General features: G+C 39.6%; 1 protein-coding gene across 17 annotated transcripts in view; it reads right to left on the bottom strand.

Annotated features, from left to right (window-relative positions):
* tenm4 (teneurin transmembrane protein 4) overlaps nt 1–16172 on the bottom strand; it is a 1451267-nt gene that overhangs the window by 156364 nt on the left and 1278731 nt on the right. For all 17 annotated transcript variants that reach the window (XM_078402642.1, XM_078402641.1, XM_078402643.1 and 14 more), the window contains one exon: nt 10239–10477. In XM_078402642.1, coding sequence (XP_078258768.1) covers nt 10239–10477 — 239 coding nt within the window. The remainder of the gene's footprint in view (nt 1–10238; nt 10478–16172) is intronic.

The raw sequence follows: 16172 nt of genomic DNA on the forward strand, positions 1-16172 counted from the left end.
TGCACTATCTGCAACTCTGTAATCTAGTCTGCTCCAAAAATTGTACGAAACTTGAGATGTGTCACATATGGTTTAAAATAGCACAGTTTACTATCAAAATCAGTCTTACAAACAGCTCTTCACAAAGGTTACAATCGCCGCACCATGTTACTTTATACTTATAACACTATGATATTAATAGAATCTTCTTGTTTATTACTAATGAGGTTTTCCTTTGTCTCTTACATAACCTGACACTATTCTTGTGCAAAGCCCAGCACAGTTGTTGCTTTGCACACGTAAACTGTGCACTTTTGCTTCACAAACAAATTCCCTTTTTGCTAAAGGACAGCTTCATTGATGTATTACAAGGAACACAAAATGGATGGTAATGGACAGCAATCTTGATTAGGAAGGAGGGTAAATGGGATCAATAAGAGTTGGTGAGCCGGGCCCAGCTTCGACTCTCAATGGCAAATTTTGCAATCCACATATCTGCCCTGCCTTGAAAGAACCGCAGAATAAATTGCGTCTCAAAATTGCCCACTAAACAGGAGCATAAAAGGATGCTTAGTGTAGCATCTTATTACACAATTTGTGGAACAATCTCAAGGAGTCCAATGCTTTGGTTCAGTGGGATTATTTTTAGGGCATAGTGTGTAACACTGATATCAGAACATGGACAAATTGTTTTCTCAGCGAGCCATGGAATGACATCCAAATTTGGTGCATAATTATTTCAAACTTTTATAAAAGTAAATGCCCTAGAAAACAAAAGTAAATAGGATAGCACTATCCTATTAAATGCTATTTGTTCTCATTGTCATAGAGGAATTGTTGGTAAGTATTTAATTTTGGAACTTATCTTGCTCTGGCTTTTTTTGTACTGTGCAATAATCAATCATGAAGCTGTCATAGTTGTTTTCAGCATTATGTTTGTGCCTCCAAATTAAAAAAATATATTGCTTTTCAAAAATGTGACCTTGAACAACAGCCAAGTGAAGTCTATATTTTTGTTCCATGGGAGAAAACATAGAAAACATAGAAATTAGGTGCAGGAGGAGGCATTTCGGCCCTTCGAGCCAGTACCGCCATTCATTGTGATCATGGCTGATCGTCCCCAATCAATAACCCATGCCTGCCTTCTCCCCATATCCCCTGATTCCACTAGCCCTAGAGCTCTATCTAACTCTCTCTTAAACCCATCCAGTGATTTGGCTTCCACTGCCCTCTGTGGCAGAGAATTCCACAAATTTACAACTCTCTGGGTGAAAACGTTTTTTTCTCACCTCAGTTTTAAATGGCCTCCCCTTTATTCTAAGACTGTGGCCCCTGGTTCTGGACTCCCTGCATCTAGCTTGTCCAGTCCTTTTATTATATTATATGTTTCTATAAGATCCCCTCTCATCCTAAACTTCAGTGAATACAAGCCTAGTATTTTCAATCTTTCCTCATCCTAGGGATCAATCTCGTGAACCTACGCTGCACTGCCTCAATTACAAGGATGTCCTTCCTCAAATTAGGAGACCAAAACTGTACACAATACTCCAGATGTGGTCTTACCAGGGCCCCATACAACTGCAGAAGAACCTCTTTACTCCTATACTGAAATCCTCTTGTTATGAAGGCCAACATTCCATTAGCTTTCTTCACTGCCTGCTGTACCTGCACGCCAACTTTCAGTGACTGGTGTACAAGGACACCCAGGTCTCACTACACCTCCCCCTTACCTAACCTAACTCCATTGAGATAATAATCTGCCTCTTTGTTTTTGCCGCCAAAGTGGATAACCTCACATTTATCTAGATTATACTGCATCTGCCATGCATCTATCTGCCCACTCACTCAACCTGTCCAGGTCACCCTGCAACCTCCTAACATCCTCTTCACAGTTTGCACTGCCCCCCAGCTTTGTGTCATAGGCAAACTTGCTAGTGTTGCTTCTAATTCCCTCTTCCAAATCATTAATATATATGGTAAACAGTTGCGGCCCCAACACCGAGCCTTGCGGCACTCTACTCGCCACTGCCTGCCATTCTGAAAAGGACCCGTTTACTCCTACTCTTTGCTTCCTGTCTGCCAACCAATTTTCTATCCATGTCAACATCCTACCCCCAATACCATGTGATCTAATTTTAGTCACCAATCTCCCGTGCGGGACCTTATCGAAGGCTTTCTGAAAGTCTAGATACACTACATCCACTGGCTCCCCTTCATCCATTTTACTTGTCACATCCTCAAAAAATTCCAGAAGATTAGTCAAACATGATTTCCCTTTCATAAATCCATGCTGATTTGGACTTATCCTTTTACTGCTATCCAAATGCACCGTTATTACCTCTTTAATAATTGACTCCAGCATCTTTCCCACCACCGAAGTCAGGCTAACTGGTCTGTAATTCCCCGTTTTCTCTCTCGCTCCTTTCTTGAAAAGTGGGATAACATTAGCTATCCTCCAATCCACAGGAACTGATCCTGAATCTATTGAACATTGGAAAATGATCAGCAATGCGTCCACTATTTCTAGAGCCACCTCCCTGAGGACCCTGGGATGCAGACCATCAGGCCCAGGGGATTTATCGTCCTTCAGTCCCATTAGTCTACCCAATACTATTTCTCGCCTAATGAAAATTTCTTTCAGTTCCTCTACTCCCCTAGATCCTCTGTCCTCTAGTACCTCTGGGAGATTGTTTGTGTCTTCCTTAGTGAAGACAGATCCGAAGCACCTGTTCAATTCTTCTGCCATTTCCTTGTTACCCATAATAATTTCACCCGTGTCTGCCTTCAAGGTACCCACATTTGACTTTGCTACTCTTTTTCTCTTAACATATCTAAAGAAGCTTTTACTGTCCTTCTTTATATTCTTGGCCAACTTCCCCTCATACTTCATCTTTTGAGAAGTTACCTTTTACTTTATTTATCACTGTCCAATGCTTGTAAGCCCAATAATACATCCAGAGGTAATTATTATTCTTTTCACAAAGAATTAAACTTTGGTCATAGAGACACAGAGTTATAGAGCCATACAGTGTGGAAACATGCCCTTTGGCCCAACTTGCCCACGCCAACCAACATGTCCATCTACGCTAGCCCTACCTGCCTGCCTTTGGCCCATATCCCTCCAAACCCATCCTATCCATGTACCTGTCTAAATGTTTTTGAAACATTGGGATAGTACCTGCCTCAACTACCTTCCCCTCGTTGTAAAAAACATTGCCCCTAAGATTCCTATTAAATCTTTTCCCGCTCTCCTTAAACCTATGTTCTCTTTGGTTTAGAGTTTTTTTCTATACTTGTCCTATGGAAGCAGAGAGGGCACTGATTGGGATTAATTACTGATTTTCATGATGTGCAAATCAAAGTTCTAAGTTAGCACTATGACTATTATGTTGGCATGGTTCCGGTATTGTCAGTGGCTCTGTGAGCCATTTCACTGTACTTAGTACATGGGACAATGAAGAAATCTTTGAACCATTCAGATGGTTAGGATCTTAAAGGCTCAATGCCAGTCATGAGATAATCCACCCCAGAAACTATGCTGTGAAGTACCAACTTATGAACAATGTCTTTCTCCCCAGAAACATCCTCTCTTCTTTAGATGGAATTTATAACATCAAATACAGGGATTAAAAATTAGCCAAAGGGACAGGTTAGGGAATGTGTGGCAAATATGTTTATTTTAGAGAAATATACATGTAAACAGAATGAATAGGTGATATGACTTAAAATGCCACAAAGCGCTGGAGTAACTCAGCAGGTCAGGCAGCATCTCTGGAGAAAAAGAACGGGTGACATTTCTGGTCGGAACCCTTCTTTAAATTTTGCTCTGATTCAGGATTTCTTCCAGGGTTTGAATGTCTCCACAAGTGGAAGTAGTCAGAGAGGCTTGAACCACAAACCATTTTTCTGCATTATTTGTTGTTTGGAAAAGTAGGAGTGCATCATCTCTTCACAGAAAAATAATGTCCCCATGGGTGCTGACTTCCTTTCCAACCCTGGCTCACCTACAGTCTCTGATTCTACAAGACACCTGCAGTTAAACTTTGGACAGGCTTGAATTTCTACATTTGCTCTCCAAAAATCCTTTCTTGTTTTCCTTCTCAGAAATAAATAAATGTTGAAGCTCTTGCATCTCCAGCATTCCCGTTTGCCTGACTTATCATATATTTTTTAAATTATTTAGACAATGACAACAATGCAGCTAAATAATTTACCCAGGAAATTATTGGTGCAAATATTAATGCATAAGTAGTTCTCAGATTCTCAACGTTCCTTCTTAAGGGTCCAGACATCACCTTTCTTTTTTCTCCAGAGATACTGCCTGACCCGCTGAGTTATTCCAGCACTTTATGCATTTCCCTGGATAAGTGACATTTTGGGTCGGGACCCTTCCAGGGACAATACACGACAGCCCCCTCTCCTTCCCCTGCTCTTTCCTATGCCCCACCTGGACTCACATTCATCTCTCTCATTCCTCCTCCATCCACATGCACCTTTCCGGCTACACATCTAGCATATCCTCTCCTTATCTCACACCTTTTGTCTTTCCATTTCTGGCCCCAGTCTAACCATCCACTCACCAAAGCCCCCCTCACCTATATCCACCCATCACTTGCTAGACCCCGTCCCGCCCCCACCATATCCTCTAACCCTCTCTCCCTCCCACCACAATCAATCCAAAGAAGGGTCCCTTGGCGAAACGCCACCCATCCATGTTCTCCATAGATGCCGCGAGACAAATTAAAGGGTTTCCAGGAAATGGAGAAGAGTGCAGGTGAAATAGCTCATATGATTGAGGATGATATTACTGCAATAAAGAGGGATGATGGAACAAGAGTCAACGAGGCACATTAAGAAAAAGTAGAGTGTGGATAGGTCTCCTGAAAACAACTCCCGAGTGATAGTATGACCACGTGTATAAATGCAATGAGATTAGACAAACATGGAGCAAAAATACAAATTTGTTGATAGAAATATAAGCATGTTATGAATTAGAATAACCTGACTAGCATATATAAATTAGGAATACCTAGAAATTCAACCCTATTCTTTTTACACATTTATTATTTGTACATAGTATTTTGACTCCTTTGCTTTCAATGTGGCATATTTAGTGCTAATGACCAATGATGACTTTCAAAGCAGTCACAAATTCTTTGAGTGTGAAATGGTATAATAGAACCAAAGCGTGGGTAGGGCATATTGGCAAAGAGCGACTTTAACTGTGCATGATCATTTAAAATTTGCGATGAGAATATGATGACGTTGAAGTAGTTTTGAAAGAAAATCCTTGATCAAGGAAGTCGATTGAATGCTATGCATGAAACGGCCCAGATCAAAAGGAGTAAACTCATTCATGACTGAAACAGAAGACCAATGGGAGGTTCTGTGGACAACTTTATACTTAAAGAAGAGCAAAGGCACTTCATGTCAAGAACAACAACCTTGGATAACTGAAGAGCTACGGGAAACATAAAAGTAAAGGGACACAAGCCACCACAGGACCTTGCAACTGGAGGAGCAGGAAGGTGACAAAACGGAGGGGCAAATCCAAAACATGAAAGGAAATTTGCAACCAAAAAACAGTGCAAAGGTTCAACATGATATTACGGAAAATAGTGTAGACAGGACTAAAGTGCAGCCCTTAGAAAATTGTAATGAACGTATTGTGAATGGAAAATAGTCAACATTTTGAAAAATTATGTTACGTCAGTCTTTATGGTAGAGGAAATTGATGATATATTGGAGAAAATATCACAATGAATCAGTCAGAGAGTCGTCAAATTTAATGGAAACAAAGTAACGTGAGAAATATAATGGCACAGAAGTCTGACAAATCTCTAGGTTAAGACTTTGTCCATCTGATGCTTTTTGAAGGAAACAGCTAAAAACAATATAGATATCCTAACATGAAACTTCCAAAGGTCTCAAGAGGTAGAGTCCCTTTAGGATGGAGAACTGTGAATGGCACTCTGCTAATTGAGAACACGGTCATTGGAAAACCAATGGAATATAAACTGATCAATTTAACATCTGCTGTTGGGAGATTATGGGAATCAACAGAGTAATAGAATACTGAACATTTTCAGTTGATTTAAAAGGGGCAGCATAGATTGCAGATTATGTCTGACAAAACGTGATCATTTTATTTTTAAAAAGGTACTGGAGAATGCCTATGGATTTTGTTATATGTACTTCTGGAAGACAGTTGATAAAGTCCCTCTAAGGAGAGTCAGATAAATTTGAAGCTCATAGGATTGAAGCAAGTGGCAGAACAGGGCACAAATTATTTGGACATCGTATGTACTGACTGAACACTCATGGATGAGCAAATATTGTGCATTCCTAGCAACTTCTAGAAAACTAGCAGCACTTTCCTTTTGTTGTGCACCTCGTTAGGGCTTTCCATTCTCTTTCAGTGTGAGATATCCCTACATAAGCCAGAATTACTGTATTAGCCAGCAATTAACAATGAATATTTTCATTTCATAGATTATTTGTTTTAGACTTATTATTGTTACGTGTACTGAGGTACGGGGAAATGCTTTCTTTTGCATGTTATCTAATCGGATCAGATAATACTCTACACATATACAATCAAGTAAAAGTACAATAGGTAGAGCAAGGGGAAAATACAGAGTACAGAATATAATTCTCAGCATTGCAGTGCATCAGTTCCACAGACAAAATCTAACAAGGTAGAGGTGAATCGGACAGTACCCTGGCTTATTGAAAGACCGTTCAGAAGCTTGATAAACAGAGGAAAAGAAGCTGTTCCTGAGTCTGTTGGTGTGCGTTTTTGAATAAATTATTAATCTATTTATTTGAAGTGTATTACAATGCATTTGTCATCAGGCCACCAAATGAACTCAAGCAAAGTGAACTTGAAAAAAAATCCTACTTATGCTGGAAATCTAAATTATAAAGCGCTGGCAATACTCAGTAGATCAAGCAGAATCTTTTGTAAGTGAAACAGAGTTAATGCCTCATAGCCTTCATTAGAATTCATTTTTTCATTTCTAATGAAGGATCCTCAACCTGAAACATCAATTCCGTTTCTCTCTCCAGTTACCGCCTGAGCTGCTGAGCATCTGAAGGAAAGTAGTATTTTGCTGCAATGTTGCTGCCAGTATTGCAAACAATAAAGCAATGATATGACTCTATTAATCAAAAGTTAGCAGTTCAAGGGGAAATCGTTATTTTTCAGTGCATCGGGGAACAGAACTACATGAATCTTATTTCTAATTTTTACAGTAAATAGTGCATTAAACACCAATCTGTTCTGACTTAATGGAATCTATTGTTCTTTTGTTAGCCCTATCACCTTGCTAATTCATCACACAGCTGGATAGGCAGAACAAGTACTGCACTCAGCAGAAAAAAAAAGTGTCACAGCAAAACGAAGACCAACAAAATGATAATTCACAAGGTCAATGGAGAAAGGTCCTTTGGGACAGATTGATGGAATGAGAAAGAGAAAGAGCACTCAGGATGAGAAGACCATGACTGATTGCAGAGAGAAAAAGAAGCAAAAGGTAGTACAAACCCCAACAAACAAAACACAGTAGAGAATAATAATTCACGTCAGGTTTCTTCTGCAAGCTTGCTGACTTGGTTTGGCCACCAGAGTACAGTAATAAATTTCCAACTAAATCATTTATCATACATGAAATTAAATGTAAAATTAAAACAAGCCAGGCTTTGGTTGCTGGCGGTAAATGAGTTTGTCTTAAAGATCTTGGCATCAACTTTTGTTAGAGATGAACAAAAAGATAACGTGCAATACTCTATGTAACAAAAATGGTCATATATCTCAGCACAGTCTAACAAAGTATATTTAATCTTGGAAGTGCATAATGACAAATAAATTATTTTGTCCAAACTATGCAAAGGTGACAGTTAACTGGAAAAATGTAACGTGATACGTTTTTAATAGCGAAAGCCAGTCAATCTCTTGTTGCTAAATATAGATCGACACAAAATATTGGAGTAATTCAGAGGGTCAGGCAGCATCTCTGGAGAAAAGGAATAGGTGATGTTTCTGACCCGCTGCCTGACCCGCTGAGTTAATCCAGATTTTGGGGCTTATCTGCAGTTCCTTCTTACACGTCTTGTTGTTAAATCTGCTAGGCAGCTCAAGGAAAATGACTTGTGATTGGCAAGCTGCTGATTTTGGATCATGCCAATGTAACACGAACTGTCTTTTGCAGTTGACTGCGTGCAATATGCTAATCTATCAAGCATAAAAACGTTCACGTTAGTTTTGCCCAGAGTACAGGAATAGCTGTAATAATTACGTTTTGTCTCATTATCACATCGGGAAACAATTTGACAGAACATGATCATCGTATGCGATTCAAAGCATGATATATACAATGGGAAACAAGAGCACTAATAATAAGCGAAAATATAAAAGTGTCAGCCATGCATCTTTCTTCACAACTATTGCTTTGATCCAGGATGCGAGAGAGAATTAATAATTTGTTTTCTCTGTTAGCAAGCAGGCCAAAAACTGAGTGAAGGTGTCAAATGACTTTGATTTAATCATCATATGACTGATCTAACCATCTCATGTCAAATGGATGTTTCGTATTTCAGTACACAGCATTAACTGTTGCTTCCAAATTCTACAGTCGATCTTTTATTCATGGAAAAGTGAAATAATCTTTTGTATTAAAATTTACAATAAATATACGTCTATTGGCGATATTTATGCCTGGTTCAGTCTCTGACAATACACTTAATCGTGAAAACACACACCGGAAAAAATATTCTTTTTTGTAAATATATAGTCAAAGGTGGCTCACCTCTATTACAAATGGTAAGATAACAAACAATATTAGCTATCTTATTTCACTTCCATTTTAAACAATTGTTTTTCACAGAATAATCACGTGGGCAAAAATAGTGTGGCAGGTGCTTAATATAGAATATATTAAATACATATTTAATTTTTGAAAATTAGTGTGATGAAATGTGGGATTTTATGAAATCACATATGCATTAGAGTTGGCATATCTTGATCTATACATCAAACCATGCCCCACATTAGTCCAAAACTACTTCCTGTTTCAGATAAACATATATTTTTGCCTTATCTTGCATTCTGCAGATTATTACTTCCATAAATATCAAATTTCATATATTTTATATGCATTTGAGATTTTTTTAGTTTTTAAGATCCCTGCACACTAACAATATCCAACACACACTAGGGACAGTTTACAATTATACCAAGCCCATTAACCGACTAACCTGTGTGTCTTTGGAGTGTGGGAGGAAACCGGAGATCCCGGGGAAAACCCACGCAGGTCATGGGTAGAATGTACAAACTCTGCGTAGGCAGCTCCCGTAGTCAGTATTGAACCCCAGGTCCCTGGAGGAATGCTGACTCGCTGAGTTACTCCAGGAACTTTGTGTTTAACTTGGGTTCGAAGTTTAATTGGCCTCTGTAAATTGCTCCTAATGTGTACAGAGTGATGTGTAGGGAATGGAAAGTGGGATGGGATAGAACTAGTGTGAACAGATGATCAGTGGTCAGCATGGACTTGGTGGGCCCAAAGGTCCTGTTTCCCTGCTGTATCTCTGAACTAAACACTTTGCAGATGATTTAAACACTTCTTCCGGCACCAATGACTGCTTGGCCATCAAATGACTGCAGACTTTCCTCTCACTGACCTGGCATGGTGGTGCTGCTGTGGTCAATTGCAACACCACAATTGCCAGTAGGATGTGATCTGAAAACCCAGCATGAAGCAGGGACTTTGCCTTCTGTCTGCAAAGGTTGAGGGAAACTTAACCCAGTGTACTGACTGAAGCAAAATGAGGCATTCTTGTCTGTTACCGATCTTAACAATGATGTGCAAAAGATTAAAACAAAGTCAAATTTCACTTTCCACTTCACATTTTCCTTTCGGAATAATAACAGGGAGGAATGTTGATTGCATTTTATGAATAAATGTTATGATACGCGGAATTACTTTAGATCAAAGGACAAACTGATCTTCTACTCAGAGGCGGAGAGCTGGCCAGCGTCAACTCTTGACGAGACCCCACACACACAGGCGTCAGTGGGCCTCCATCAGTTTATTCTACTGCTCTCCTCAGAAAAAACACGATTTAGGTCTCATTGCAAGGTCATACGACCTGCTGCAGAAACCTAGTCACATTACAGCAATACCGAAGGGAGATCGTTTATTTGCGGGAAATCATGCCTTACGCAACAAGCAAGGTGAAGAACAAATTTGCAAAGAACTTACCGATGAAGTAGGCAAGTAAAATCACGAGTGTTACGGAAATGATGATGGCACTCAAGGCCGCACACTTCCAGTTGCAGTATTTGTAGGGCTTTTTCAGGCTGAACGCAGACCTTGAGAATGTGCCACGGGGTAAGGGTCGAGGTGGAGGAGAGTACACGGTGCTTGAAGTGAGGGGGTAACCAGGACCCGCTGTACAAAACAGTGGAGAAGATCCAGTTCCAGGCTTAAATAAGAAGTGCCTAACAAATAAAGACAGGTTACTTCTCAGAGGTTGCAGAGGTCCAGACCATGATTACTCGCTGTGTCTCTCTATTTAATTACTCTGAGGTACTTTTACACAATATTTAATACAATTGAAAATTCTCTACAAATGTATAACTTGGGGTTGAATTATATTATGCATTAATTCGAAACAATGAAATGAATTAACTTCTGAGATTTATTCTGGGCTATATTTTTCAACAAAGACTAGACTTGCAAGTGTTAGCTAACTTCTCTTAGACCTGGATAAACCCAATTTTGATATTGTTTACCCTAACTGTTTGGGTATTTCTTTTTGTAAGAATGATTGCATTTGGTGGGAAAGCAGTCCAATGCATTTTGTATGTAAAATAATCTTGTTTTTACTGTGGAAGAATGATTTAGACTGAAATAATGGCTTTAATAACTTCAGAATGTTCCACGGCACTTTACAAGAATTAAGTGTTTTGAAACAGGACTCGTACTCTAATGAAAGGTGCCACAATGAATTCTAATGAATTGTTGCCCATGGATTTTGCTTACCCTCTTTGTATAATAAGGCCAGTTTTCTGGCCCCAAATTTTCCTGGCATCCAATATTGTGGCAGTGACCATCTTCACACTCCCCCCAAAACACAATTAAAAGTTTTGCCAGATGCAAAAGCCCTATATCCAGTTGTGCTGGCTGACTGTGGGCTTGACATTCAGAAGCCCATAGAAAGTTTTAAAATTAAAGTAATTAATAAAATAATGCACCATTTAAAGACAAAGGGAAAAAGTTAACCAAATCACAAGAGATTCGAAACATTGAACTAAAATGAGGTAACTTTAAAGACGTGTCATGTAACAAAACAAAATCTTCCACTTTGTTCCAAAATCGCATAATCTTCATGGAAGCAACTGGAGCTCGCAGATTATGCACAAAATCCACTCAGTACAGGATCTCTTGGATAATTCTCCAACACTACACTCAGAGACCCGGGTTCGATCCTGACTTCGGGTGCTGTCTGCATGGAGTTTGCATGTTCCTCTTGTTACCACAAGGGTTTCTTCCGGGTGCTTCAATTTCCTCCCACATCTCGAAGACGTGCGGGATTGTAGGTTAATTGGCCTCTGTGAATTGCCCCTAATGTGTGTAGGGAGTGGATGAGAAAATGGGATAACAAAGAATTGGTGTATACTGGTGATTGATGGTCAGTGTGCACTCAATGGGCCGAAGGGTCAGTTTCCAGGCTGCATCTATAAACTAAACTAAACTAAAACAAACACTGGGAACTGTCAGCAAGATGGGACTTTGCTGTTGGATACATATGTGGAATCTAGTGATGGAGCAAACCAGCTGATATGCATTTGGAATCATGGGCATGAACCAGCAGGATAAATCCCAGCTAATGGAATGTAATCTGCAGGAAGCAACAATGTTGTCAACAGCCTATTCTTTGTAAGAGTGAATAATTATTTCAAATACTTTTCTTACCGATTCTCTGACTTTGATATAACAGCCCAACTAATAACGAAGAGTAATGTATCAGTCTAGGAAGAGTAGATTAGGTAAACGCACAGAGGAATCGAGAACCTGGGGACATTGGTTTAAGGTGAGGGGGAAAAGATTTAATGGGAACCTGAGGGGTAACTTTTTTATACAGAGGGTGGTGGATGCATGGAACAAGCTGCCGGAGGAGGTAGTTGAGGCAGGTACTTTTATAATGTTTCAGAAACATTTATACAGGTACATGGATAGGGTATGTTTAGAGAGATATAGGGCAAGAGCTGGCAGGTGAGATTAGCGTAGATGGGTTGTGTTAGTTGGCATGGGCAAGTTGGCCCAAAAGGCCTGTTTCCATGCTGTATGTCTCTATGACTGTGACAATGATAGGCTGGGTTTTCAATTAAGCTGCACATTCTTTCCTGTGAATATTAGTTCTATTAGTGCCAACTGGACCATAAAAGTATCAATTGTTGAATGGGTAAAGTGCAGAGACCCTTTTAGTTAATGCACTTTGTGAGGTTGTCCCTAACCAGTGTCCATTAATATGTGCTGGCATTCCTTATGATGCTAAGATCCATACAATACTCAGAAAAAGAACTCTTCTCAAGAGTGAAGGAGACCTGAATGGTTTCTTTCCTCACAATCTCATTGAACAAAGTTCTTTGTAGTGCAGTTCTTTAGAAGTACTTCATTGTTCTATGTGTTAATGTCAGGATCGTACCCTAGGAAAGACATTCCTCCAAGCCGTTCAGAGGTTTCTGGGGCTGTCGTATCCATGTTTGTCCGGAGTGGTGAAAACAGGCTGATATTCTGCGTAAAGCATTAAGGTTCTAGAAACCAAAGTCGCTGAATAAAAAGTAACTTTTTATAATGTGTCTGCACGGCAAATCTTTTCTACACAATCCCTGTTATAGCGAAGATTCTACTAAACTGGAAAGAGTGCAGAGAAGATTTGCAAGGATGTTGGCAGGACTTGAGGGCCTGTGCCCTCGGGAGATGTTGTGCTGGCTGGGACTTTATTCCTTGAAGTGCAGGACACAAAGAGAGAGGAATGAGAGGAACAGATAGGGCGAATGCACAAACCCTTTTTTCCCAGGACAGGAAAACCTAGAATTAGAGGGCATAGGATTAAGGTGAGAGGGGAAAGATTTAACAGGAACCTGGAAGGCAACTGTTTCACACTGACGGTGGTGGGTATAGTTGCCAGAGGAATTGTTGAGACAGGTACAATAACAACATCTAGAAGACATTCGGTACATTGATAGGAAACATTTTGAGGGATATGGGCCAAACACAGGCAAAGGGGACCAGCTTAGATAGGGCATCTAGGTCAGCATGGTCAAGTTGGAACAAAGGCCTGTTTCTGTGCAGTATTACTCTTGGCTAGAGTAATACAGGGGAGTTAATCTGTGGAAATCATTGCTGCAGAGGGCTGTGGAGGCCAAGTCAGTGGATATTTTAAAGGCAGAAATAGACAAGTTCTTGATTAGAACATGTGTCAAGGGTTATGGGGAGGAGGGAGGAAAATGGAATTAGGTGGGAGAGATCAGCCATGATTGAATGGCGGAGTAGACTCAATAGGCTGAATGGCCTAATTCTACTATAATTTGTGAACTTGGCTCTCTGATGCATCTTCCTGGTGACCTCATCCCAATTCAAATTCAGCAGCTCAACGAGGATATGGTATGACCTGCACTTGATACTTTCCACAGTAACATGAGCCTAATTTGAATTCTTCACATCCCATGAGGAAAAATAGAATGCACAAATAGCTAGTTTAAGTGGCGTAAAATTGAGCGTTTCATTGCTCGGCAAAACATTACAGACAAAGAACACTTAGCGGTTGTCTGTAGCAACAGCCCAAAATAAGTTGAAGAATGTTTGATTTTTGACAATTACTTTAACTCTCCAACCAAAGTCTTTATGAATTCAAGCTCTTAAGTTATTCCAATAAAGCTTGAGAACAGCACCACACTTTCCATCTGAGCACATTACTGCTTTCTGGCAACAATACTGACATCGACAATCATTTCTGTTCCAGATTTACACCATGTTAGATAATCAGTCTACATTTGCACCCCATCTAGGCTTTTGTTTAGTCAGTTAATCTTTCTGGCATTTCATCCCATCACACATTATACTTTTTGGCTTGTCCCGCCTTCCCCCCCTTTTCTATAACTTAAAAGTTGTTCCATCTCTAACGAATCTAAGGTCTGATTAGACTTCATTCATCTGAAATGTTAACATTTTTCCTCCATAGATTCTGTCTGCTCTGTTGAATATTTCCAGCAATTTCTGTTCTTATTTTCGATTTCCTGTCTCCACAGTATTCTGCTTGTTTTCTGTTTTAAGGAAGCTGTCTTATAAAGGCCATTCAGGTATTGTATTTTGGCAATTGTCTGCATCTGCCCTCCAGACACCACTTTCTGCTGCAGGACTTTTCAGGTCATTATCTCAAGAACAGGTACTCACTCCTAAAGGGAGGCACAGTGCTGCAGCTGAACAATCTGCTGCCCGACAGATCCAGAGTTCGATCCTGACCACGGGTGTTGTCTGTGCGGAGTTTGCATGTTTTCCCTGTGGCCCCGTGTGTTTCCTTTGCGTGCTCCATTTTCCTCCCACGTCCCAAAGTTGTGCGGGTTTGTATGTTAATTGGCCTCTGAAAATTGCCTGAGTATGTAAGGTGCGGATGGGAAAGTGGGATAACATTGAACTAGTATGATCGGGTGATCGATGTGGACTCGGTGGGCCTAAGGTCTGTTTCCATGCTATACCACTGAACTAAACTAAAATGCACCAGAACATGCAAATACTTACAGGTTAACAACTGGGAGAAGTTCCTATAATTTATTCTTTACCTCAAGGCAAGTTCGTTCAATGAAAAAGCTAGCACTGATTGAGTAAGCTCTTTTCTATTTTACATTCATATATGTTACTGCATGACTAGTATTTATTACCTATCCCCAATTGCTGTTGGCAAGGTGATTGTGAACTACTGCCTTCAACTGCCTGCACCATGTGAAAAATAACTATTACCATACTTTCAGAGAGGAGTTCCAATGGTAATAAACTTTTAATAATGTGATTTTTTAAAATAAAATGCATTAGAGACAAAACTCAGACGACACAGTCTCTTCCACAAATGTACAAAGAAGAAAATTGGTGGTTTGGAACATTTTCAAATTAAAAAATAATTGTCTGGTTAGAATATGTACTTGTTTGATTATAGTTTGGTGGCATCAAAAAGTGAAGTGTGAGTATTGCAACATGAATCACCACTTTAGCTTCAAAGTTAACTCTGCACTGTTGTATTAACAATTTGACTGACCGCAAATAGTAGCTTGCTTTCAGATGTCAAATCACAATTAGTGGGATTATGAGAGGCCCAGAAGTGCAATTAAAGCTGTCTGCATTCTCCCATGTAAAATGAATTCAGCCCAAACTCACAGGCAAATGGCTGTGTATGCAACTGTCCATTAACACGGTTGCACATTAAGGAATATCAGTTTTTACTGGGGGAAAAAAAGCTTTTGAAAGAATCAGAAATTTGGAATATGTAAAGATCAGTGAGAAGTGCCACTGAGGAAAAAAAAATGACAACAGTCTTCAATATACTGTTGAGGAAATAGAGAGTAATGGACACATAAAAGAAAGCAATATAACGTAGTCAAAAGGTTCAGAAAATGTTCTATAACAACAGAAATAAAGCTTGAGTGCTTTACAACTGACATCCAAGCTGCAGTTTCATTAGCTTCTGGAACTTTCTGAAGCCCTTAAAAGACATTTTCTGCCAATGTGGAAGTCATTCATTGTCAAATAAATGCAAAGAAATGTGCTAATGTTATGACTTTGATGTTAACAACAGATTTAACGAGATTTCACAAAGGTTTGCCTGACTGCATTTCTGTTTCATCAGAACCAAGTAAGATTGCAATTTGGATTTTTGGAACTCTTCAAATGAATCAGGAAAAATAGATGGTGTCAGCAAAATTGGGTTATAAAATTAATACTGGGGTAAAAAATCAACAAAAGTGATGTTGCAATTAGGAGAAGAAGTCCATAAGAATTTTTGAGTGACACTCTCAAGTTTGTAATTAGATATATATTATTGTCGTTATCAGTTCTTGCCAGGTCCAGAGTTAGAACTAACACCCACAATTTCAGTCCCTACAGAAAAGACCGTGAGTACATCTATAAAACAGACAT

This window comes from Rhinoraja longicauda, chromosome 7 (assembly GCF_053455715.1).
Source record: "Rhinoraja longicauda isolate Sanriku21f chromosome 7, sRhiLon1.1, whole genome shotgun sequence".
NCBI lineage: Eukaryota > Metazoa > Chordata > Chondrichthyes > Rajiformes > Arhynchobatidae > Rhinoraja > Rhinoraja longicauda.